This window comes from Talpa europaea, assembly GCF_964194135.1.
Source record: "Talpa europaea genome assembly, chromosome: 7".
Classification (NCBI taxonomy): domain Eukaryota; kingdom Metazoa; phylum Chordata; class Mammalia; order Eulipotyphla; family Talpidae; genus Talpa; species Talpa europaea.
The window spans coordinates 43,405,127-43,429,627 of record NC_140074.1 but is presented as its reverse complement, the minus strand read 5'-3'; the positions used below and the strand labels follow the sequence as shown (position 1 = coordinate 43,429,627).

Genomic DNA, 24,501 nt, shown 5'->3' with positions numbered 1-24,501 from the left:
CTCCCTCCTATCCCCGCTCTCAGAAACCTTAAGAAGCTGGCACCAGGTGCGCACTCACCCCCTACACCCCCAAAGAGCTCAAGTGATCAGGACTTTCCTCGTTAGGTCAGATTGGATCTGGAACCACCGCGGGGGCAGGCACACTCTGGCTTTTTCCACAGACCCTACCTGTCCCTCGTGGCTTGCAAAAACAAAACAAAACATAAGTAAAATACAAACCCCAGCAACTTTGGGGAGCGGTGTGTTTGCGTGTGTGTGTGTATATGTGTGTGTGTGTGTGTGTGTGCGCGCGCGCGCGTAAGAAACAGAGAGAGATACAGAGGGAGATAGAGGCAGAGACTGAGAGAGACAGAGAGGGCAACAGCTGCCAGAGCACATCTGGAAGAGGGGGAGGGGGGAAACTGACAAGGAGGGGGACAAGAAACGCGAGGTGGTGGGGGGCGCCCCTCCTCCTCCTCCGGCAGCTTCAGGGCCAAGGGTCGAGTCGGCGTGTTGTTACCTGTCCTATATTGATGAATCCGTATTTGCTGGCGATGCGGTTGGCCTCCGGGAAGCCGCCGGTAATTTTGACTGCCCAGTGGTTGGTGTAGACGCGCGTCCGGCACACCGGGAGCAGGCAGCCCCCGAGCAGCGCCAGCAAGCACAGCAGATCCAGCCGTCCCGGGCAGCCACAGCGGTTCCCCCAGCCCATGGCCCCGGCGCTTTGCAGCCTCCCTCGCCTGTTCGCTGGCTCGGCGCACTCCGCGGCGCGCACAACTAACTTCTCCGGCCTGGGCAGCCCGGGCGCGCAGCCCCCCGCCGCGGCGGTTCGCAGTCCTGGGCTATCGGCAGCGGGAGGCGAGCTCCGGCGGCGAGCGGGGCAGCGAGTCTCGCGCCGGCCCCTAGACCATCCCTGGGGCTGCGGGGACTTGTGCTCCTGCTCTCTCGGCCCGTGGGGCGGTCGGCGGGCGCTCCTCGGCTCGGGTTCCAGGCGCGGCGGAGTGGGGCGGGCGCCCTCCCCCAGTCGGGGCTTGCCAGTCTCGGCTGTCGGACTCACCGACTCGCCCTCTCGGCTCTCCGAGCCCCCGAGCGCGGCGGAGGCGCGGGTGCAAGCAGCGGCCGGGCGCCCCCTCTGCTGGCCCGGACTCCAAGCGCTCGCTCGCTAGTTCCCAGCGCTCCCTCCGGCTCCGAGCCGCGCGAGAGGCGTGTGAGTGGCAATGGCAGCAGCGCCTGCTCTGCATAAATGACTCCCCCCGCCCCCCTTAACAACCCTCCTTTTCCCAATTCTCCCTCCTCCCTCCCACCTCCGCCCTCCCGAAAACTGCTGCTGCCTGGCGTCCAGCAGGCCCTAGCGCCGCCGGGTTCTCCAGGTTGTAACCTCAGGGTCTCGGGCTCCAAAGGCGAATCTTTCCAAAGGCCTGAAAAAGCGCCCACATTGTGGTTTTCCTTATTTCCTCCTCCTCTTCTCCCCTGTGTCTTTATTAAGTTGCCGTTACTTGCCAAAGACTAAAGAGATTTGCTCGCTGGTGCGAGTCAAGCGCCCCAAGATTCATTCATCCTCGCGCCGAACCTCCTTAAACTACTAAGTATTTAAGAGGTCACTCGCGTGTCATTGCCAAACAAATAATCCGAGATTTTCACTTCGTTAATGCTTCATGCTTTCCTCGAATGTTTATTTTACACTTTCTGCTGCCGGGAGAAACTGCCACACAAGATGGTAAGGCGCATCGACTCTTGCAAAAGCCAAGCACCGCGGCTCCCAAGCCAAATCTGTCGCCTGACCACTTTCGAAATCTGTGCATCGGGTTTTAGGCTTTTCTACCAGCGAGTAGAAGTCCAGCTGTGGGGCTGAGGAAGGATGTTTCTGCGAATATTTGATATAAAGGTGGATGAGGATATTGAGCCAAGTGGAACTCCATTCATGTGTTGCATCCAGTCTAATGAGGGCTTCTTTTTTTTCCACCAGGGGGAAAAAAAAATGGTAACTTTTCAGAAGCAAGGCCCTATAACACCGAGGGACTTCAATATAAAAAGGAAGTTGAGATGAAACTTGTGGCTGTGCCGCCTTCATTACTGATTAGTGCACTGTGACTGCAGCAGGCTGACGGTGAAATTAACCCTCTTTTCCTGGACAACCTCCCTGCCTTTTTGGGAACACTGTGTTTTCTTGTGAAAAGAATATTAACCTCAATGAAATGATTCAAGTCATCTTAAAAGTACTCCCTCTAATCCTAACTCCTTCCCACATTTCTGCTCTTCTTTGCCCATCCCTCCTTCTTTTTAAGCATGGATGAAATGTTTTTGAAATCGACAAGTTCACCACATCTATATCTTTGGGCCAGGACATCTTTCTTCAACCAAAGCTCCACTTTTTCAATTTTTTACCCCATGCCTGGAATCAGATCTGCAAATACAGAATTCATAAAGTTCATTAAACTGGTAAGGATTAATTCATAGCTCATAAAAATTAGCATTTTAAAATACTTCACACATTATAGAAGGTTTGCTATGTTATATAATCTTCAAAACAAACGCATAAAGCAACATCCCCACATTACTGAAGTAATAGATCACAAAAATGAAATCACTTGCAGAAGGGAATGTATTTCACTCATTTATTCGATTGGATACATCTCTTTTGAGCACCTAGAATGTGTCAGGCATTATTATGCTTGGCACTGGAGACAGTTGAGGAGCTGGAGGAACTGGAGCACAAAGGACTGGTGGACTTCAGACTCTGAATAACTGCAGAGTAAAAGTTATTTATAGGTGGACAAGTGTAAATACTAAGTGTGGGTTTTGGCAGTCTAGTTGCAGGCCTGGCAGTCTGTACACACCTCTTCCTCCCTCCCCAACCTGATTTCAGAATGTTTATAGTCTATTTGATCACTGTTAATTGCTACCCAGACCACCTGCAACTCTCCTTGGGGACATTGGATTATTCCTTTAAAATCTGATGGGTTTCAGATGGCATTGGAAGACTCCAATCAAGATTCAAATCTCCATACACTTCCAGAGGCTACTCAGTCTTTCTTTCCTCCAGACTTATGGGTTTTTCTGAGAGGTGTGAGGGAGAGACTGTTTTGAGAATGATCAGCATACAGGAGGATGACCCCTGTGAGGACTGCACAGGGACTTCACACATCAAATTTGAAGCATGGCATGGGTTTCCCTGGGATTTTGGGGCCCTTATTGTTTGGGACTGCAAAGACAACATAAAACAGTTCTCTTTGAAAGCTATGTTGCCTGTGGACTTCAAAATCTAAATGAAATGAAGAGGAATCACAGTACCAGGCCCCCTAGACTTGGGGGTTGTTTCCAAGAAAGTGACAAAATTGCTCATTGATATTTTTTCTTCTTTCCATTAACACTCTTGCTTTCTGTTAGCGCGCCCTGCTTGGCACAAACACACAGCATTCATTGCACTGAATATGAAACAGAATTGGAAAATGAGGTAGGAAATGGGCAAACCACTCTTCAACTTTGTAAACCAGTTCATATGCCAGTGTTTAGCTTACTCAAAGGGTAGATTCTTCCATTGTATATGTATTTAAAAGGGGAAAACCTGTTTAAAACAATAAAAAGATATTTGGAACCCCACTCCTCTGTCAAATCAAACCTAGTAATGTAGATTCATCCCCCTTATTGTCTATCACTTTTGCAATTATTATCCACTACAACTATGTCTGCATTCTCAAAGACTGTGATTCCTATACTTAAATGGTACCAAAACAACCTCCCTCCCATTGATTCACATCACATCCTGCTTCCTGTTTGGGATCTACCTAAATGAATTCATTAGCTTTCTTGATTAGAGCCAGTTGGCCAAAATGGTGCTTCCAGATAAGGATCAACAGCTGCAGTAAAAACAACTTCTTTCTAGACCTTAAGTTCTGTTGGTGATCTCAGCACTATTATGGATTCTTCAGTAGCCAAAGGGAGACAAGGAACAGATAGAACAGTGGCGATTAGTGCAAAACCACCCCTAACATTGGGAAAGAAGCTGAAATCCAAGTGTTGCATAAATGCTTCCTTTTTGTATGTGAAGAGTAGAGCTGCTGGACTTGACCTCCCTCCATAACTTTCCATGAGGCGGGAAACTGGCAGTTTTAAGTTTTACTCTGCCTTATACTTAGCAACATATTACTTGATAAGGAGGCTGCACTAGCACTGGGCCTCTCTGTCAAGGTCCCTCACAGCTCTAAAAGAAGACCTTGGTAAAATGCTATGAACAGAAATCCAGGCAGTTTAGTAGAAGTGAACAAGAATTCTGTAAGGACCCATTTTGAAACTCTGCAAAAGAGAATTATTCTGGGAAGAGTTTGCTTTATGAAACAACTCATTTCTTCCTTTGCTACATCCTTTGCTGGCAATTGACTTTTAACATCTCTTCTAATTTGAAATTCTGTAAATCAATGATTAATTGGTAACTGACAGTTCGGAGGGGACCAAGCAGGAAAAACAGCACTGGAAATTTCATTGCCCAGTAGGAGTGGGCAGTGAATCTCCATAAACTTGGAGATTCTAATCAGTTTTCCAGAGTATCAAATTCAGGTTCAGTAGTGGAAATTTGTCAAATTTAATAATGATAGTAATAATAAATGGTGGCAATAACTACCATTTACTAAGCACTAGTTACAAAACAGCATCAAGCCAAACACATTTCAGACCTTATTCTCTTCAAGGAGCATCAGAACTGAAAGAGATCATAGAAAACAACCTAAGTTCTTTATTTCATGGATAAGAAAACTAATTTGGAAGATAATAATTCTATTGTGGAAAAATAAGCTAACAAGTGGATGAATAATATAAATAAAACAATGAAAGCATATATGGACCAAAGATGATAGTGTACTAGGACACAAGGAGTAAAATTAATGTAATTCACATAACTAGGTTAATAAAATAAACTTAATCCAGAAAATGGAAACTTGAGTTAACATTTCAGTTTCCTTAGTTGTCTCACCACCACCCTTTAAAATATGATCCACGACACACATGATCCTGGGACAAGAGCTAATTGGGGGTTTTATATATTTATTGTACTGTATTTATATGAGACCTCACAGGTGATTAACATCCTGCAGATTTCAGAAGCTTTAGCTTCTTCTTTGACCTGTTTGAAATACACATAGAATGGCATAGTTGATTAACTTCTGTACATATTTTAATCCAATAATGACAAGCGTTGGTTTGCAGAAAGCTTTCTAGTTGGAAGCAAAGTATGAAGATTTGAAGTGAGTTCCTTCAGATACATGTGAAGAAGGTGACCTTGATCATCACTCTCTACTGTCTATCTCTAATTCCAGAGCAGTAGCCCCTCGGGATGGATGTGATATCGCCCTCCTTAATTCAGACTGTAATTCAGGCAAACACAGGCAGAGAAAGGGTGTGAGAAATCAAAGCAACAGGCCTAATGTTGGAGCTTTGTCTACCAAAAGGAATAAACCTTTTTGTCAGTGGTCGCTGACCTCCCTTAGGAGTCAATACTTTTCTTTTTGAAGTGTCTCTGTACTTTTTTTTTTTTTTCCTCACCGTATTGGCTTTCTTTTTTAAAGCTTTTTAAATTTTTAAAAGATTTTTAAAGTAATATTTTAAAATTGTGATTAGGGGGGCTCCCGGGTGGCGCAAGGGGTTAAAAAGCAACATGTGGAGCTGTCCACAGCCTCTGCAGCAATCCCAGGGCAGGCCAGGAAGAAACCCACATGGCCCTTCAGACCTCTCCTGACTTGCCCGGCTGCTCCCCTCAGCTGTGTACTTCAGTTGATCTGCCTGTTCTGTTCCCTGGTCTGTCTCTGGTGAATCCTCTCACCCACCCACCCCCACACCTCTGGCCTGTACCTCAGCTCTTATATACATAAATACATAAATCTTAAAAAATAAAATAAAATTGTGGTTAATAAGTGATTCCGCTCCTAGGAATCTACCTAAAGAACAGAAAAACACTAATGGGAAAGGAAACCTGCACTCCTCTGTTTATTGTAGCACTATTTACAATAGCTAAGCTACAGGAACAAACCAAATGTCCCAAAACAGATGAATGGATCAAGAAAATGTGGTATATATATCACAATGGAATACTACTCATTGATCAAAAAAGATAAATTTATGCCATTTGCAGCAACATAGATGGAGCTGGAAAGGATTATGCTGAGCAAAATAAATCAGAAGGAAAAAGGTAAATATTGGATCGTTTCACTTAAATGTGGACTATAGAGAAACAAAAGAAAGGGTCAGGGAAAAACACTTGCAAGATCTGAGGCATACAACAGGGAAGCAGGAGGGAAAGGAGTCGAAACAGGGTGAGGGAAAATCACAGGGACTGTGGTGATGGAGCATGGGTGTTATAGTGGGGGAAGAACTTCAGGGACTACACCTTAGGGGAGAAATCAAATACTGTCTGAAAATTAACCAGGATGTAAGAAAATAAATTTGATTAAAAAATAATTTTAAAAATTGTAGCTGAATATACATAATGCTACCATTGTAACCATTTTCAAGTATACAGTTTCTGTGGCACAAAGGATATTTACTTTGTAATCATCAGCGCCATCTCTCTTTAAAACTTTTTCATCTTTCCCAAATGAAACTATTTCCATTAAACACTAACTCCCATTTCCACTTGGTAACGGACATTCTACTTTCTATCTCTAGGAATCTGACGACTCCACGTACTTCAAGTCAGCAGTGAAATCATGCAATATTTGTCTCTCTGTGGCTGGTTTATTTCACTAAGCTTAATGTCTTCAAAGTTCATCTATGTTGTGGGGTGAGTCAAAATGTCCTTCCTTTTTAAGGCTGAATGACATCCCATTGTATGTATATTACACATTTCCGTTTATCCATTCATTAGTCTACAAGTTTTTAAAACCTGTTCATAACTTCATGGGATTTTTAGGATACAACTCATAAAATCAATACAGTGAGTACCTAAAAAAGAATAACTCTTTTATTCTTAAGCCCCTCAGAAAATCAGGGATTTAATAATCATTGACTCAATAGCTTGATCTTGCTCAGGGAGACCAAGTTAAATGGACACTAGGAAATAAAACTTTTTTTAGTCCAGGTGGTAGCTCTAATTCATTGGTACTAAGTGATACACTGTAATTCAAAATTCAGTATGAATTTTGCTTGTTGGTAGAAGCAGAGTAAATGAAGACAAAATCCTTTCATAAATATCTTGCTTGAGCACACCCTTTATGCTTATTACATTTCCCCATTTCCAGAAACTGTATCTAAATCATTCCACACTCACTGTGATTAACATAATTCCATTCTTCCCATGGCATATTCAGGATGTAGTTATCACACAGCCCTTGTGTAGTGATTGTTCCAGCATCTGCCTACCCACCTACCCTAACCCCACTTTAGATTTTGGTAATGTATGAAAAAAACTGGACCTCTTTGTTGCCTTTAACACTTATGTGCCTGGCAAAGGTGTTTATGATCAAGATATTCCAGAGCTGAACCTCACTGCAATAATTTGACTAGAAGAGAAATAGTTCAGATTTATGTCAATGAGAACCTACTATTCTTTTCTCTTATGCATGTAGAATGGTAGCAGAATTGTATTTTCAAAAAGTAACTCCAATTTTACAAATAATTCATTGATAACATTGTTTTTTTTCTGAGATCACTGCAATACAGAGCAACAGAAAGCCTTCCAGGGCTTTCCAATTTTAAAAAGTGTAATATTTCCCTGGCTCTGTGTTTATAAGTTCTCCTCATGGCTCAAAAGCAGATATGGCACAAAGATAAACTGATTTGAACTCTCGCAAGGGCTGCCCTTTTAAATCCTATGACTTAGTTGGCTTCCCTAAAATATCAAGAGCTAAGAGTTCACAAAATCTTTGGCGAGGAGACCCTGAGGCAGGCTCCTTTCTTCAATTTTCTCCCAATATGAACAGTGAAAGCCTGTTCATAGACTTGCTTAAGCTATAATATAAATTGAATGCAGAAATGATAAATATTGCTTGTCTGAGTGAAGATGAGATCAAATTTTATGAAAATACTGTGCATCGTAATTAGAGTTTAAGAGAGGAGACCATTGTTTTCTAGTACTGCTATACTGCTATTTATTTAAAAGTAAAAATTAGAGCATTGTTTTGAGATCTGGTAGCATAATGAACTGTGAAAGGTGAGCCTAGATTGAATCCTGTGCAAAAAGAACAGGCAATATATTCAGTATCATTAATCATTTCTTTGGCTAGTCTTTGTCACATATTTTTTGTGTCCATACAGATACAAGTTGGCAAATTCATAGGATATTTGCATGTTGACATTTTGGGCAGCAAAATGAAAAATGAAAAGAATTTTGCAGAAAATGTCAGCAGTGCAAAACTTAGTGACATTCTGTAAAACTGGGCTAAGCATTATTAGAAAAAAAAACAACAACTAAGGGATGATGGAAGTTAAGACTTCTAGGATCAAAGGAGCTGGAAACTAGATGCTAAATGGAAAATCAAAGTTAAAATTATAGGTAAAAAGCTGACCACCTAAAGTCAGTGGAATAGTCTAGGCCACACCATCGTCTAGATGAAAGAATTGGATTCACATAGATTTGATTTTGCATTTAATACACTAGGCACTTTTTGGAAATGTGTGTGTGTATGTTGCCAGATAGGGTCTCATAATTTTAGAGATCTGAGGTTCCAGAAGTGGTTCAGTTCTTTGTGAAAACTAATGACTCTGAAGCAAATTATCTAATCAATATTCTATTATCCAATAGCCATTTACTTACATTGGGTAGAAAGCTGCAATTTCTCCTGTGTTAGTCATGCCCTCTGTATGTTTAATGATAAACTCTCTGCCAAATGGAGTCTAGGCAGGAACAAGCCTTTTCCTTTCTACAGATTCAAAGTAAAATTCCCTGAAAAAATCTGGATCAAAAAAGAGGAAATTGGCAAGTCTACATAGTAATGGTAAAAGTAAACCCTGTCACTTTGGATAAATAATTACCCAGAGAGGTCTTGATGACTATTGTTGATAGATCACAGATACAGCATTTGTGCAGACTGTTCAAAGTACTTCAGATTTTATCATATTACTCCTTATAGTGACATGCTGAATAAGCGAGGATGTCATCATCATTCACCTTAGAGATATGGAAATGATTTCTCCAGCTGGACACAGAAATGCACAATGGGATTTGAACTGGAACTCAGGTTTTCTGATTCCTGTATTTGTGCTCATCCCACCATGCCAGAATTCCAGCAAATCTCTACAAAGATAAGCCTGTCCAATGCATTTGTCAGTCACGCACTGTGACAAGTTTGTGTGTTGCTACTGAGGAAGAGACACTGGCAAATGCAAAGCTTTTGGCCTTCCTTCAAGACTTTCCGAGTTTGTCATCAAGGAGCAGTTATCTCATCTCCTCATTTCTCTTCACCTCAAAGTCCAATCATTTCTCAGCTCTTCTCAGGTGTATATTTAAATCAACATTACCCCAAAAGTTTCTAGGGGGAATGCAGCCATATGATTTTGTGTCTAAACTGCTTTGCTCCTTTTCTGATTGAATTTAGGAGTCTTCTTTTCACTTGCTAATTATCCAGGCCCTACAAACTACAGCTGTGATTAATTGAACTTGTTCCTGCTCCTTGGGACAAAATTCCACTAGGTTTATGAGAAGCAACTGTAAAGTCATGTTGGAATTCAGTATAATAGACACTTTTGTAAAAATCATCTTAATGTTCCTATTAGCAGCTTTATCTTCTAAGTGGTTCAATTATTAAAAATTCTTACTTGAAGGTTAAAATGCATTTTAAAAATTGGATCCACCCCTTATATCAATTATGCTTCAAAAAACGTATTAAATAGTAACAGTACAAAACACAACAAAGCAAAAACAGACAATTATAAACCAGAGACATACTGCAGGGGAGGAGGAGGGAGAGAGGTGAGAGGGAGGGAGAGAGGTAAGAGGGAGGGAGGGAGGAGCAGCACTGGGGACTGTGGTGATGGTGCACAGGTGCCTTGGGGAAGGAGAGTCTATGGGGACTCAATCTGAGGGGGTTGGGGGAAGAAAATATGGTCAAAAAATGTAAAAAATGATAAATGTTAAAAGAAAAAAAAGAAAAAAGAAAAGAAAATATTTACTATAAAAAAAACTTATTAAAATAACCATGTCCTCCTACTGTGTGCACATGCCCTCCCCCCCCCCACACACCATATTATCAGAACTTTGAGAATGACAGAAAAGATTTATGAAAAGTAAATGTGTGGTGGTAGTTACCACAAGTAAAACTCATCATCAGTGAAGCAGCAATGACTGCCTCCTTCCCTTTATGGCAAAATTCATTTCATCACCCCACATGTAGGGTAAATGAATTCATCAGGCTTTTGGTGCCACTAGCCTCTGTGGCTATCACCTGTGGCCTTGAACGTGGTGATGCAGAAGGCTCTTAGGAGCGTGGGCACGGAGCATGCAGGCCTGATTGTGGACTCCTGGAGCATGGTGCGGGCATGCAAAGTGGGCACATCTGAGCCTGGAGGGCAGGGCTATAAGGGCAGAATCACTCAGGAAGAGGATGGCTATTTGAGGACGAGTGACTACAGAAGAGCCAAGAGAACTCCAGAGAGAGCCCAGAGGAAAAGTGGAAAGATATGTGGGGGGCTCAAGTTGCTGTCTCCCCTCTGGCTTGTTTCCCCTGCTTACTATTAAAACCTATGAAGATGATGCCAAGGACTCCAAAATTCTCTTTCAAACTCTTAGAACCAACGGTGAACCTGCCTGCCCTGGGATAGTCGCACAACACCGCATCTATCATCCCCTTTTTGCTTTCCATATTTCCCTTTTTTGTTTCCAATCCATCTGTCTGTTCATCACATGTTATCTTTCATTGCTCTAATCTTCATAAAAAATAAATACCAGAAAAATATTTAGGACAGTTAGAAAAAAAGAGAAATATAGTAATATTTCCACTGCTGAAACAGCTATTTTCATATTTATGTACTGTCCTAGTATTGTTCTGAAAACAACCCTATCTTTATTAAGTTATAAACATACTACAAACACATTTTATATTCTGCATTTTTCACATAAAATATACTATAAATATGTCTCTGTGGTTCTTGTAATTATCATTTTAATGACCATATTCCATTGGGTTGATGTGTCATAATTTACTAAACTCTATTGTAAAACATTGAAATTGTTTCCAATTTTTCATAGTTATAAATAATACTGCAGAGAATATCTTCATGAATAAAGGCTGTATGTGTTTTAGATGTTTTTTCCTTAGGATGAATTAACATCCTTTGGGTCTCTCAGACTCCAAAACTTAAAGAATTGTTTGCTGCCTCAAACTCTAGAGGGACGAGGAACGTAAATTAAAGTGTAATTGTGAAGTCTGGCTGGAATCCCCTCCTGGGCAAGTAAGCTTGAAGTAGGCCAATAAATATGTACTGGATCAGCCCTTACCTCTGACAACATTCTCCAGATCTCCTGCCATGACTCCCAATATTCCTGCCTCTAACTGCCCATCCTTCTACCAGTCAGTCAATACTATAATGTTAGAGACAACAGGTCAAAATGGAGTCCTGCATACTAATCCCCACATCATCAAACAGAGACTTAAGTTTCGGCTCTCCCAGAAATGGAATCTTAAACCAGCCAACCAGGAATCACCTGATGAGCATTAGTTAGGTAACCTGCCTGATAAACCCTATAGGGCAAGTAACCTTGCAGTAACCAACCCACACTTTTTTTTCAATCTAAGTGTAACTTCCTTGTTCCTGCTCCCAAAATGAAACTCCCAAAGAGTTTCATTTTGTACAGGTCCTCAGAACTTCTATCTGCTAAATTCAAAGCTGCCTGATTCATGAATCATTGAATAAAGCCAAAAAGCTCTTTAAATTTTATTCGGTTGAATTTTTTTAACACTGGGTTAGGTGCTTTGATCAATGACTAATAGAGCAGTCACAATTTCACAAAACTTTAAACCATTTGCTGAAACTCTTGAGCTGTAACATTATTATTCAGTTGGTTGAACTGTCCATGGTAAGTGCTGACACTAAAAGAGAAGGAGAAGGGATGAAGATGCTGCCAGAGTGGTCTAGCAATTTCATGGGGAAAATACAGGTTGAGATAAAACGTGTGAAAGGTTGGTGGTTGGGTTTAAATAAAAGGAAAACACCATGTGATTCTAATATTTAGTACACTTCTCAGAGCTATTTATTTGGAATCTTAAGATTTTAAGAATAACTTTTTTGGGCCTCCCCGGTGGCGCAGCGGTTGGAGCGCTGGGGCAGCCTCTGCAGCACCGGTTCTATCCCCGGCTGCTCCCCAGCCACCGGAGGAGGGTCCCACATGGCACAGGCAGACCTCTCCTGCCACCTGCTGCTCCCCTCAGCAGTGTACTTCCGGTCCTTCTGCCTGCTCTGCTCCCTGCTCAGGCTCTGGTGAATTCTCTCACCCTCCCCGCACTTCTGACTGTACCCAGTGCTTGTATAAATAAATAAAATAAATAAATAAAAATAAATCTTTAAAAAAAAATAACTTTTTTTTCACTACTTTAACCAAAGTTCTCCAACTTCCCAGGCTAAAAAGTACCAAATAATCCCCCTCCATCCAGTGAGAACCTTTACTGACTTTGTGTCTTCACTTAAGCTTGAAGTCAACTTCTGGGCAAACTATGAGGCTCATGACTGGATCAGGGAAAGTTCTCTACTTCCTTAGACATTTAAAATCCATTAAATTAAAAAAGTCAACGAATGGAGAAAACCAGTATGGGCAGAAAGATGAAACACCATAAACCTTCCTGTAAAAAGATCTTATCGTTCAACAGGTCCTTCAAGATGCAGCTTTTGCCTTCTACAAGTACCAGAGAATAGAGTATCTTTCCAATAAGTTCAAGCTCTTGCATGAAGCTTGGTGGTTTTATAAAGTAATTTAAAATTTATTTGGAACTCTGAAATCTAATCAATAATACCAGAGGCCTCACTCAAATGAGACAATTAACAAAGATCATTAATTTCCTGCTTAACAAAGAATGACTATTCCCCTATCCCTTCACTTTTCATTCATGTGGGTTTTCTCTTTAAATAGTATTTTAAAGGTTTCAAGGATTTTCTTTAAAAATGTTAATTTATTTCCTTTCAACCTTTTCTTTCTGCTTAAGATTGTTTTATACTTTCTGTCTGCAATTTTAATTATTTAATTTCTTCACTGCATTATTTAAAGAAAAGACAGTTTTGAGGATGCAGTGTGCATGAAGGAAGCATGACTCCATGCAAAATTGAAGAAAACTATTTAACACTGCACTGCAGCACATCATTCAGTACAGAATACTTTGCAGTCCCTAATCATCTTTTATCTTAATGTATCCTCCTATAAATAGGGACTAAATGACCATTTTGCTTACTATGTCAGATAAATGTCAATGAAGAAAAGACCGTTAGGTGCTTGAATAAAAGTATGTGAATTATTATTTTCTCTTAAAAGCATTTAGAAATGGGTCCAGATAAACACTAGACATGCTTATAATGTTTACACATAGAGTTTTCTTTAAATCCTCCTAATATAAAAATAAAATAGAATAGCAGCACTGGAACACAAGTACAATGTGTATACCTGCATGATTCTCTTACTTTTATGCTACATTCTACAACCAAAATTTTAATTACCTTAAAGTTAGAAACAGAGGTACTTACAAAATAAAAAGGTTTTTTTAGATTGAATCAACATAACTTTATTACAGAAGGTAGAAAAAATGAAAATATTCATTAATTTCCCTAAACATCTCTAACTAATCACTATTGTGACATATTTTTTCCTCCTCTTTTCTCTCATCTCTTCTTTCACTCTCACTAACATGAATATATATATATATATATATATATATATAGGCAATCCCATATATATACACATAAGCTACACCATATGTATGTATGCATACATACCCATATAGTTTTATCCAAATTTAATGTTGTAGCTACTTGCATTCAGCTGACTTGCATATTTCAAATATATTTCCCAATTTATTTTTTAAATTTGTCTTTTCATGGCTGCAAAGGGCACCATCATATGAATGTACTACATATACCTACAGTATATACACACACACCTAATCCTTATTGCATTGTGGACAACATAAACTGTTTCCCATAGGGGCTCTAGCACAGATAAAACTGTTGACATTTATATAGAGGCACAAATATAAGGGATTTTCACAGAGCAAGCTTCATAATCTCAAAATGAGCCTATGACATAGCCTGGCTCTACATGGAAGTCATAAAAGATAAAACAAAAATCTATAATCAAGGTATATTGCACAGAGTTGACCCTGTGGACTCTGAAATCACACTACCTAGATTCAAAAACAGATTTATTGCTTGTATGAGTTTGGGTCAATTCCTTAAAGCTTTTCTGTAACTTTACCTGTCAAATGGGTCTCATTCTAGTGTTAGAGTATAATCTCCATAAAAGGGGAGGTTCAATGTTTTCTGCACCACCTAATGTGGGTGGAACTGAGCAGCAAGAAGAAAACTTGGAGAGAAAAGACTTGGAAGAGGAGGCTCATGGAGCAGAAAGACTTGTGAAGAAAGGCCTGTTTGCTTCTCCAGTTTGGACATCAGGGACTCGGAGAATATGAAAGGAGATATATGGAGTTGAGACGTAGTGCTATTTCAAAGAAATGTGGGTGAGAGACCCATGGGGAGGCTGACAATGGCAGCCATTACCTTGACTGGTTCTCTGATTTTGCTTCTTTCATCCCAGATTTGCCTGGCTCCTTCTGCCCCTTTCTTGTGGTTTCCCACAAGAAGGTACCTTAAACTTGTCACAAGATTTTGGGCTTCAGTGGCCCCATTTTGAGGCAACCCTATTTGGCTGGGTATTTACCCATAAGGGTATGTGTAACTTTGGGTGTTTCATTGAGAAACTATTATCTTTTTTTCTCTATAAGCACACAATTCAATTAAAGTTCTTTTCTACTGAAGGTCTTATGCACTAAGAGTATACTTTGTCTTTATCCAGCTGATGGCAGAACCCATTTAGAGTGTGCAAGTTGGGGGTCCCATCTTCCCTGGGATTCTTGACACTAGGACCTACTTTATAACTCTATTGTAAAGATTAAATAGAATAATTTATGAAAAGGGATTTAGCATTGTGTTGGGGCACAAGGGAATCATCCCATATCCCTCTGGTTTCATCTAGGCTGGTAAATAATCAAATATGCATCAAGCAGATTGATAAGAGGAAAGAAATAAAATAAAATTTAATAAAACGAATACCTCATGGCTGCAAAGGGCACCATCTATATGGGAGATGCCCAGCAAAACTGAGCAATTCATCCCATGGTTCCAGATGCCATTTTTAGAGTTTTTAAAAAAAAGTGTTAAGGGCCTTGCTGGTGGCACAAGGGATTAAGAGGCAACCTATGAGTTTATCTTTTTTGATTGCTGAGTAATATGCCATTGTGTATATATGCCACATCTTCTTGATCCAGTCATCTATTTTTGGGCATTTGGGTTGTTTCCATAGCTTAGTTATTGTAAATAGTGCTGCTATTAATATAGGGGTTCAAGTGCTCTTTGGAATTGATGTTTCTGTGTCCATTGGGTAAATACCTAGGAATGGAATTGCTGGATCATATGGAAGCTTGATCTTTAATAGGTTGAGGAATCTCCATACAGAAAAATACCGGATGGTCTCACTCATAGCAGGGATTTAGAAAACCTAAATAAGGGACCAGGAAAAAGACTATGATAAAGAAAAAATCAAAATCAATAATCAACTATAAACCAGAGACACACTATGGGCAGGTGGGGGAGGAGAGAAGGAATTAGGGTCAAAATGAGGGGGTGGGAATTTTATGGTGAATATAACCAAAATGAAAAAGCATACATTGTGCAAAAATGAAAAAAGGATGTAAGAATTATATAAAATAAAATATAGTAATAAAAAAAAGAGGCAATCTATGAAGCTATCAGCAGCCACTGCAGCACGAGTTCAATCCCCAGGCAGCCAGGGAGCAACCCACATGGCGCAGCAGACCTCTCCTGACTTGCCCACTGCTCCCCTCAGCAGTGTATTTTGGTCAGTCTACCTGTTCTGTTCCCCACTCTGTCTCTGGTGAGTCCTCTCATCGCCCGCATCTCTGGCCTGTACCTCAGCTCTTGTATGCATAAATAAATAATTTAAAAAAAAATGTTAAGGGAAGAAAAGGGGAGGTCAGTTAGGGAGTTTGCTAAGAAAGTCAAAGTAATCAAGCAAAGGTATGCAGATCTAAGTTGTCTTTTCCACAGAAAAGTGATAAAGAGATTAGGTCTTCCCAGCACAGTGAGAGAGATACCCTCACAGAGAGAAGTTTACATGTAAATGTCTTTTTCAAAGACATTTACACCCAACTGTCAGAACCCCTCCCATGAAATCAATCTTTTGCCAAAGATGTATTTTGGGGCTACAGCTTTTTGCTCTCCTATACATATAACTTCACATAATAGTTTCAGAGCAGGAAATAACAGTTTTTTTTATTAATGTCTTAGTCTGTGAGATATTTTATACCAAATTCCTCTGCATACTCTCAAGTAGTATTCCTATATCTCCCTAAAAATACTTTAACAATTTTTTTTTTCATTGGAACACATGTGAGAAATGAACAACTCAACATTCAGAGTCTACTTAATTTTGTTAACTTGACAGCTATCATTTATCTACTATTTCATGTTACAACACAAATATTCAAATTCAAAAGACTCATTGAGTAACGTTTTGCAGAGAAGATAGCACTGAGTCACCCTGTGTAGACCATGTCTTATGATTTGCCCAGATTCACACCCTCTTCTTCCCAACAGCTACTGAGAGTTTTTCTGGGTAGGTTACAGGATTCAAGTTAGAAATGCTGGTATAGGCTGTGAAAGAAGTTATAGATGAATAGACCTTCGCTCTCTTTGTGACTAGATTGAGTTTTGGAGATTGTGTCTAGAATAAGAGTGGTCAAGTATCATAGTGATGCTAAGTGGAAGGTGGCTTGTGTAGAACAATTTTAACACATGGGCATACAGGCCATTGTAGGAGGATTTTCATAGGTTCTTCCCACTGCCTGGACCATCTTTTAACTTCCATGTCATCATTTGGTAAAGTATCTTCAAAACTCACTTAAGAAATCTGTTTTGGCAAAAAGGCTTTACTAAAGCTTATGCCTCCCATGTCCACAACAGCAACAAACTGCCAACTCTATGGTTTCCCCCCAACTACTACCTACATACCACCTACCCCTCCACACAAGCAGAACTTAAAAATCATGAAGACAAATCCATCCAATTCTATCCTTGTATCCTAAGTAACAAGTGATGTTTTTCTGCTGAATGAATAATTCTGTAGTCTTCCATTTCTGGTATAGACTGAGCGCTCACATCAATTCCAGGAGATGTGCTGATGAATTAGTAATATTGACAGAGATTAAAATCTTATTTCTTCTGAAGTATTTATAATAGAATGATACATCTGGGATTTTCCTCAAAATAATTCAGGTTTTTTTGTTTTTGGTGGGGGGAGGAGCAAGGAGTGGTGGCAAAAATTGTAGGTATTGATGAAAAATATGGGCACATATTAATAATTGCTGAAGCTAGGTGATAAATAAGGAAGAGTCAAATATACTATTTTTTCCTGCATTCTATTTGAAAATTTCTATTTGTATATTTGAAAATTTTCACAATACAAAATGTATACCTTAAACCATAAAACACAACACATAAAAGCACATCCTAAGAACACAGACTTCTATAATGCTGGTAATTTAGAGAAGGTTATACACTGATGGAATTTTTATTTTTATATCATATGACTGTAATGGGTGGATATGATTTGGACAAGGCTTCATGTATAGTTTGTTCTGCTATGAAAGACTAACAGCTAGTGTATTTCAGCCAAAATTGGTAGGATTATAAGAGCGAGGTGGATAAAAGTCTCCTTTATACAAGGACCCAAAGGCAGACACTGAACCAAAAATAAGAAGAAAGAGAAACAAACTAGGAGCTACAGAAAGAAAAAGAAACAAACTATAAGCTTCAAACGTTTAAAATCTAGCCAATAAAACTCATCTGCAAAGTCCTGGGAGGTGACAGCAGGACTAGGTGGCGGTGTATGTGTTTATGTTGGCCGTTTCATTCCCCTAAACACCTTACACATCTCTAATTAATCCCTTTGGAGCAGTGGTGGCTGGAATTCTCAGCTCACAGTCTTGCCCCATGTTAGCCAAATATAATCCTGAGACACCGCACGTACATGTTAAGGGACAGTGTTGCCCTTCAGATTTAAGAATAACTGTTGGATTTATTAGACCTAAAGGTCTCAATCCTGGCTGCACATAAAAATAAGTTCAGAGAGTGGGAATTTGTATAAAAGTTGCCCCAGATGATTTTATTTTGTTAGACAAATACTTCCAAATTTGAAAGACAGCAGTCCTGAGACATCAATTGTTTGGAGGAATATGAGGAACTTTTGCAATTGGTATCTGAAGTGGATGGTGTTGTGTGCTGCTCAGATGTTTCCCCTCCACCCTCTCAGGAGTAGGCCTCTCATTCCCTGAGGGTCCTTTCCAGTTGGCTGGCTATTGTAGGTCTTCTTCACACCTGGTTTCCACCTGGGAATCACCTCCCTCCCAGGAAGTTGCTTCATCTGAGGTTGGGCCCCTCTCCAGGGGCAGGCCACATTTGGTGACTGCGCAGGTAAAACCACATGGCCCCTTAGCTTCAATCTGGATATCTCTGAAGGCCAATGTCCTCTAGAGCTCCTAGGATTGCCTGAGCTTCAGATGCACCTGGTGTCATAATCAATGCGCTCTCTCCCCAATCCTTCTGGAAAGAACCCATGCTTTCCAATCCTCCACGACCCCATTACAGGCAAGTTTGTCCGCAGCACTTCCCTGTGAGCCAGTTCCCTGTGATTGCCACCTCACAGGCTATTTCCCAGGCACCTGACCAATCTGGAAAGGGAGGCTTCCCAGGAATGCAGCTCGGCCTTAATGCTTTCCCACCTGCATCCAATGGGAACAAGTCTTGGCATTTGCTTAGCTAAGTGTGATTATTTATAATATCAACTCAGAACTAGACTAGAGCTACTTTTTCAAAAGTCTTATCATTTTTACTCATCACAATAGAAGAAAGCTTGAGGCTACAATCCATAATTAATGTACCTAAAATATTGTAAGAATGAGAAACATTTATCTATAGACTACATATCAAAGTATTTGTGCACCACTATGAATCTTACTCATCTCAGATGTCACCAGAAATGCTGTGCGATATCTGAGTATATTGTGGACTGTTCAACTTCCCTTTCCTCGAATGAGCATATCCCTTAAAGTTCCCTGATGTTGCTTTGTTCTTTTTCCAATTGCCCTCACTTCCTGGCTTTCCATTGCCCTGTGGTCACTGCAGGCAAGCACTGATTATTGCACCTACTGGGAAGCCCTGTTAGGATTGGTTCATGGGGACCTAACAAGTAATTCATAGGAGAGAGTAGAGGCTGAGTTTATAGAACTAGATTTCACCTTATTCTAAGCAGAAACTGTTTTGAAGATCTGAAGTTATATTATGGACTTAGCAGTAAGATTAGGGGCAGTGTGTGAAGTGTATTTGGGGTATCAGAATTCATGTCTTCCTCCCTACTCACTGGTGACTAAAATCTACAGTAAGTAGAGCACAATTTGCGACACCATGTCGGTGTTGGCTCTCTTCACAAGCTTATGAGATCTGAGAACCTGTCATTTTCTTCACTTTCCTAAATTTTTTTTAAAAAAGATTTATTTATTTATGCATACAAGAACTGGGGTGCAGGACAGATGTGTGTGGGGCATGAGGGGATTCACCAGAGACAGAGCGAGGAACAGAACACGCAGATTGACTGAAATACACTGCTGAGGGGAGCAGCGGGTGAGTCAGGAGAGGTCTGCTGCACCATGTGGGTTGCTCCCTGGCTGGGATAGAACCCATGTTGCAGTGGCTGCACAGAGTTTCATAGGTTGCGTCTTAACCCTTTGCACTACCAGGGAGGCCCCTAACTGACTTTTAAGTTGTACTCAGTTGCAAGACAACAGAACGGTAACTAGTGCTTTACAATTTGGATAGGAAAGTAAATTTACTCTAGACCCTGCCTTGTCAAGGTGTAGTTTATGAACCAGAAGTACTGACATTTCCTAAGAGCTTGTGAGAAATACAGAATTTCAGCTCCTGGAACTACTAAATTAAATTTCCTTTTTAACAAGATTCTGTATTTCTGGAAGACTCCCTGGCAATATTGATGCTACTCGTCCATGGAACACATTTTGAATAGCAAGGTCAAGAGAATTCCATCATGTACCTAGTTTTTACAATCGCTACCCTTATAGGAAGCTGTGTTGTGGGTGTGTCCTTCTGTAGCCCCACCCCCATTATGTTTGGCCTTACCCATTCCCTCGACAAGTCAAAAATCAATGAAGACATTACATCAGAAGCAGCATCCAAGTGATGGCTGGAGAGGTGGTACTTATTCCTAAAGAGATGGAAGGAGTCTTTGTCTTGTGGGCCAAACTGCTGTCAGGGACACAGGATGCAGCTTATAGCCCAGCCCTGAGAAATGCCTCATTGCATCATAGAGAAAGCTCGCCAAGAAGCAGCTTTCACATGCAGGAGATGTCACCTATCCAGACTGGGGATGGTTTCTCCATCAGTTCCGTTCAGAGTCAACAGAAATTTGAATATTGAGAGGAGAAATCATACCACATGGGGCATTACTTAAACTTCAGATAGAAACTGTCCTCTCTGGTTTTCAGTTACCTCATCTGTAAAGCGAGGGTGTTTCTAAGATCTAACCTGCTCTTCAGCATTTAAGAACTGGAACCTTCTAGAATTGGCTGCAACAACTGCTCTTGCCACAAGAGGGAGGTCTCTTTCTGAAATCATAGAAATGTCATGTATTGTCTTAACGAAAAGATTTAGGCAAATCATAACATTTGGGCACCTAGAACTAAATGGTCTTTCATAAACAACTAAAACAAATTAAAGGGCTCATTAGGGCCTTTTAACTTAGATTAAACTATGACTAATTCCTTGCTTGAACAAAGCCAAAAAAAAAAAAAAGGAGACTGCTTAGGAAGACTGATGGGGTAGTCAATAAAAACAAAGATTGAGAATCCATAAATCCTGCTCAGCCTCATTAAGAATTGGATGCTTCTCTCTGTCTTTACAAATTGGAAAATCCTGGGGGGCATGTGGTTCTATGATAGAGTTTTATGTGTCACTGTTTATGGGAGTCTGCATATCAGCGTGAAAAGTGAAACATCTATTAAGCATTAAGTTTCAATATATTGCTGCCACAAAAGATATTTCAAATGCCCTGCTGTCAGGTGTTATGTGAGCTCAACACTTAACTGAAGAGGTAAGATTTCCCACCATTGGGATCATTCCAGTCCATAGTTTCGTAACCGATTGCATCTCTTTTTTCCTTTCATCTCCCGCCCCCACCCCCCAACACCCTCTGCCCACCACTATCTTTCCGTGTTGTTAAAGATAGTTTTCCAGGCTGGAGTTGGCTAACCTACCTCCAACAGGTAGAAGACAGAAAACGGGCGCAGCAGAGATGTTGGTTAGGGCTGGGAAACGAGGAAGCCAACTGGGTAACTTTTGGTGGACTTCAAATAGCATATAACCTCCCCGCCCCTGATTAGAAGAAGGTGTGTCTCACAAATGTGCCATTTCAGCATGGGAAGTCACTCTGAAGATCAACTAGCCCAATGTTTCTCAAAATGCACAATCTTCCAGGGGCCTCCCTGGTGGTGCAAGGGCTTAAGATGCAGCCCATGAAGCTGTCTGCAGCCTTTGCAGCACAAGTTCAATCCCTAGCCATCCAGGGAGCAACCCACATTGTGCAGTAGACCTCTCCTGACTCACCTGCTGCTTTCCTCAGCAGTGTATTTCGTCAATCTGCCTGTTCTGTTCCCCATTCTGTCTCTGGTGAATCCTTTCACCCCCCACACCTCTGGCCTGTACCCCAGCTCTTGTGTGCATAAATAAATCTTTTTTAAAAAGTCATTTTAAAAATGCACAATTTTCCATCATAGAACAGGATATTATTTTAGCAAGTGTGTAATCAGGATAATAATACTGAATCACAGAAGGAAAACAGTGTTGTTCTGTTTTCAGTTCTCAAGTATTCTTTCTAATGATTTCAAAAAAGGTACCTCCTTCATTTGTTGGAAGTCTAACAGTTGCCAATCTCTTTTTAAGAAAGGCTTCAAAACCACCTCAAAAGACCAGAGCCTTCAATAGGTGACACTCTCTAGCTAGAATATAATGGTATTGCTTGATTTATGAGATTGATTTTTATGGCTGTCTATTTATGGCAGTGATATTGGTTTTCCATCCATGGTGACATCAACTTTGCTTTTTAGGTAAAAAAAAAAAGTGAGTCAACCTAAAGAAAAATACTGTGTAAATAACAGTTCAGGTGTTGCGCAGATATGTCAAAATTGAGCCCATAGTACCAGGAGACCTGACAATAAATGACCCCATGCTGTCTCCTCTGTGATATGTTCTCACACATGTGGTGCTTCTGGTTCTGTGATGGGATTGACCACTAATGAGCTACTTTGTCAGGCTGACACAGAAAAGTCAATGCACCCTAATTTCCTTTCAACTAGTCATTTTTTACTTCATTTTATATATATATATATATATATATATATATATATATTAAATAGCTCATATTGCTCCTTGGAGACAAACAGGAGGAGGAGGAAAATTCCTTTTGTGCCAAATAATACAGTTCTATGCTAAATCCCATTGCAGCCCACAGGCAAAATCCCATAGCTGCCAGTGCCATTTTAAAGGAGGTTCTCTATTTCCATATCCCTGTAGCTCAAAGTTAATAGTACATGGTTTACCTAATTACAACAAATTCTTTCCAATAATAATCCTTACAACTAGTGCTTTCTCTGGCTCTTAGCCAGCCCTTCTATAAAGCAAAGACCTAACTTTTATTTCCTTTAAGCAGGAAATCCTTTTTCTATTACCTTGGATATTTCTTATAATTTTATTTATATGTTTATCATCAACCAGTACTACCATACTTCTTGAATTGAGTGAGCTACTTGAAGGCAGGGCTCACTGTTTTGTTCACTGCTGTATTATCAGTGGTCAGAATAGTTCCTGTTCTTCAATAAACAATTGATTAACTGACAGATTAATTAACTGCACTGGTGGGAACAAGAGTTGATTTGGGGGAATGGCTTGTTTATGCAAAGCCATCTGGAACATCTGCTCTGTGTAGGGGCACATCACAGAAGCAGTTTGCATCTTTAAGAGGGAGATGAAGAACTATTAGCAATGCAGGTTATGCTCAGCTTGGGAAATCATGGATTCCAAAGAATGCCAGCAATTTTCTACTCTGTATTGTAGAGTAGAGCCATCCCAGGTAGGATCATGCCTGATAATTTTCTGAGGTCACTGGAAAGTATATTGTTTGGCAACTCATTGCACATTGCAACAGGTAAATAATTCTTTTTGTAAAATAATATGGAGTTTTCAAAGTCTCCTGAGGTTATTATGATTTTTAGTTTGGTTTTGTTTTAGCTAAACATTCGATTGGTTTAAAGCACACTTCAGGTTTCACAGTGCCAACAAAAACAGTTTATGTTAGCTCAGTGGAAAATATCAAATCAACAGGAAAATTCAGAATCACAGCTTGTTGATTTAGAAGAGACCAGTCAATTAAGCCTCACCTGTGTTCACAATACTTCCTTTCTCATCAGATGTTTGTGTTGAAGAGAACTGACAATACCACGTACTCTTCAAGAGCATAATCACAGTCCAATAGGGAAGGCAGACAGGCTACTACAAATCATATGTATCATAGGTCTTATGAGAGCCCATGATGTTGGTGGAACATGTGGGAGGGAAAGATATTCAGTCTCTATGATTATGAGGTCTGGGGACCAAGAAGAGCTTCTAGAATGAGGTTAACAGCAGAAAGATCTTATAGACCAAGTGAAAATAAGATTTTCCACACATAGGGAAGAGTATGCTTCCCTTAAACAGGTCCATAATTCTATTTTGTAATGCCTTCTCAGTGTTACATTCTACTTTGTAATGCATTCCACTTCTCTTTGGACAGTCTTGCTGTGTCATTACAAAAGGAAAAAAAAAAAAGGTGGCTGCTATGAATTGAATGCTTGGGTCCCTCCCAAATTCAAATGTTGAAATCATAATTCCCAATGCAATAGTATTTGGAGATGAGGTCTTTGAGAGGGAATTAGGTCATGAGGGTGGAACCTCATGGATCAGATTAGTGCCCTTTTAAGAAGACATGTGAGATGGTTTCTACCATGAGAAAATATAGCAAGACAATCATTTGCAAACCAGCAAGCAGATCCTCATGAGACATCCAATCCACAAAAAACTTGATCTTGGCCTCACCAGTTCCTAGAACTGACAGACACAAATATTTGCTGTTTAAGCTGCCTGGTCTATGTTATTTGTTAGATTAGGCTGATAACTAAGACGATAGTGATAAACTCTGGTCTATAACCATGTAGAGACAAAAAA

General features: G+C 40.3%; 1 protein-coding gene across 1 annotated transcript in view; it reads right to left on the bottom strand.

Annotated features, from left to right (window-relative positions):
• Positions 1–691, bottom strand: part of PCSK5 (proprotein convertase subtilisin/kexin type 5) — a gene marked incomplete at its 5' end in the record, with an annotated part of 282,220 nt that extends 281,529 nt beyond the window's left edge. The window contains one exon of the mRNA XM_084236534.1: positions 500–691. Within this exon, the coding sequence (XP_084092660.1) occupies positions 500–691 (192 nt within the window). The remainder of the gene's footprint in view (positions 1–499) is intronic.
• Between the last annotated feature and the right edge of the window lie 23,810 nt (positions 692–24,501).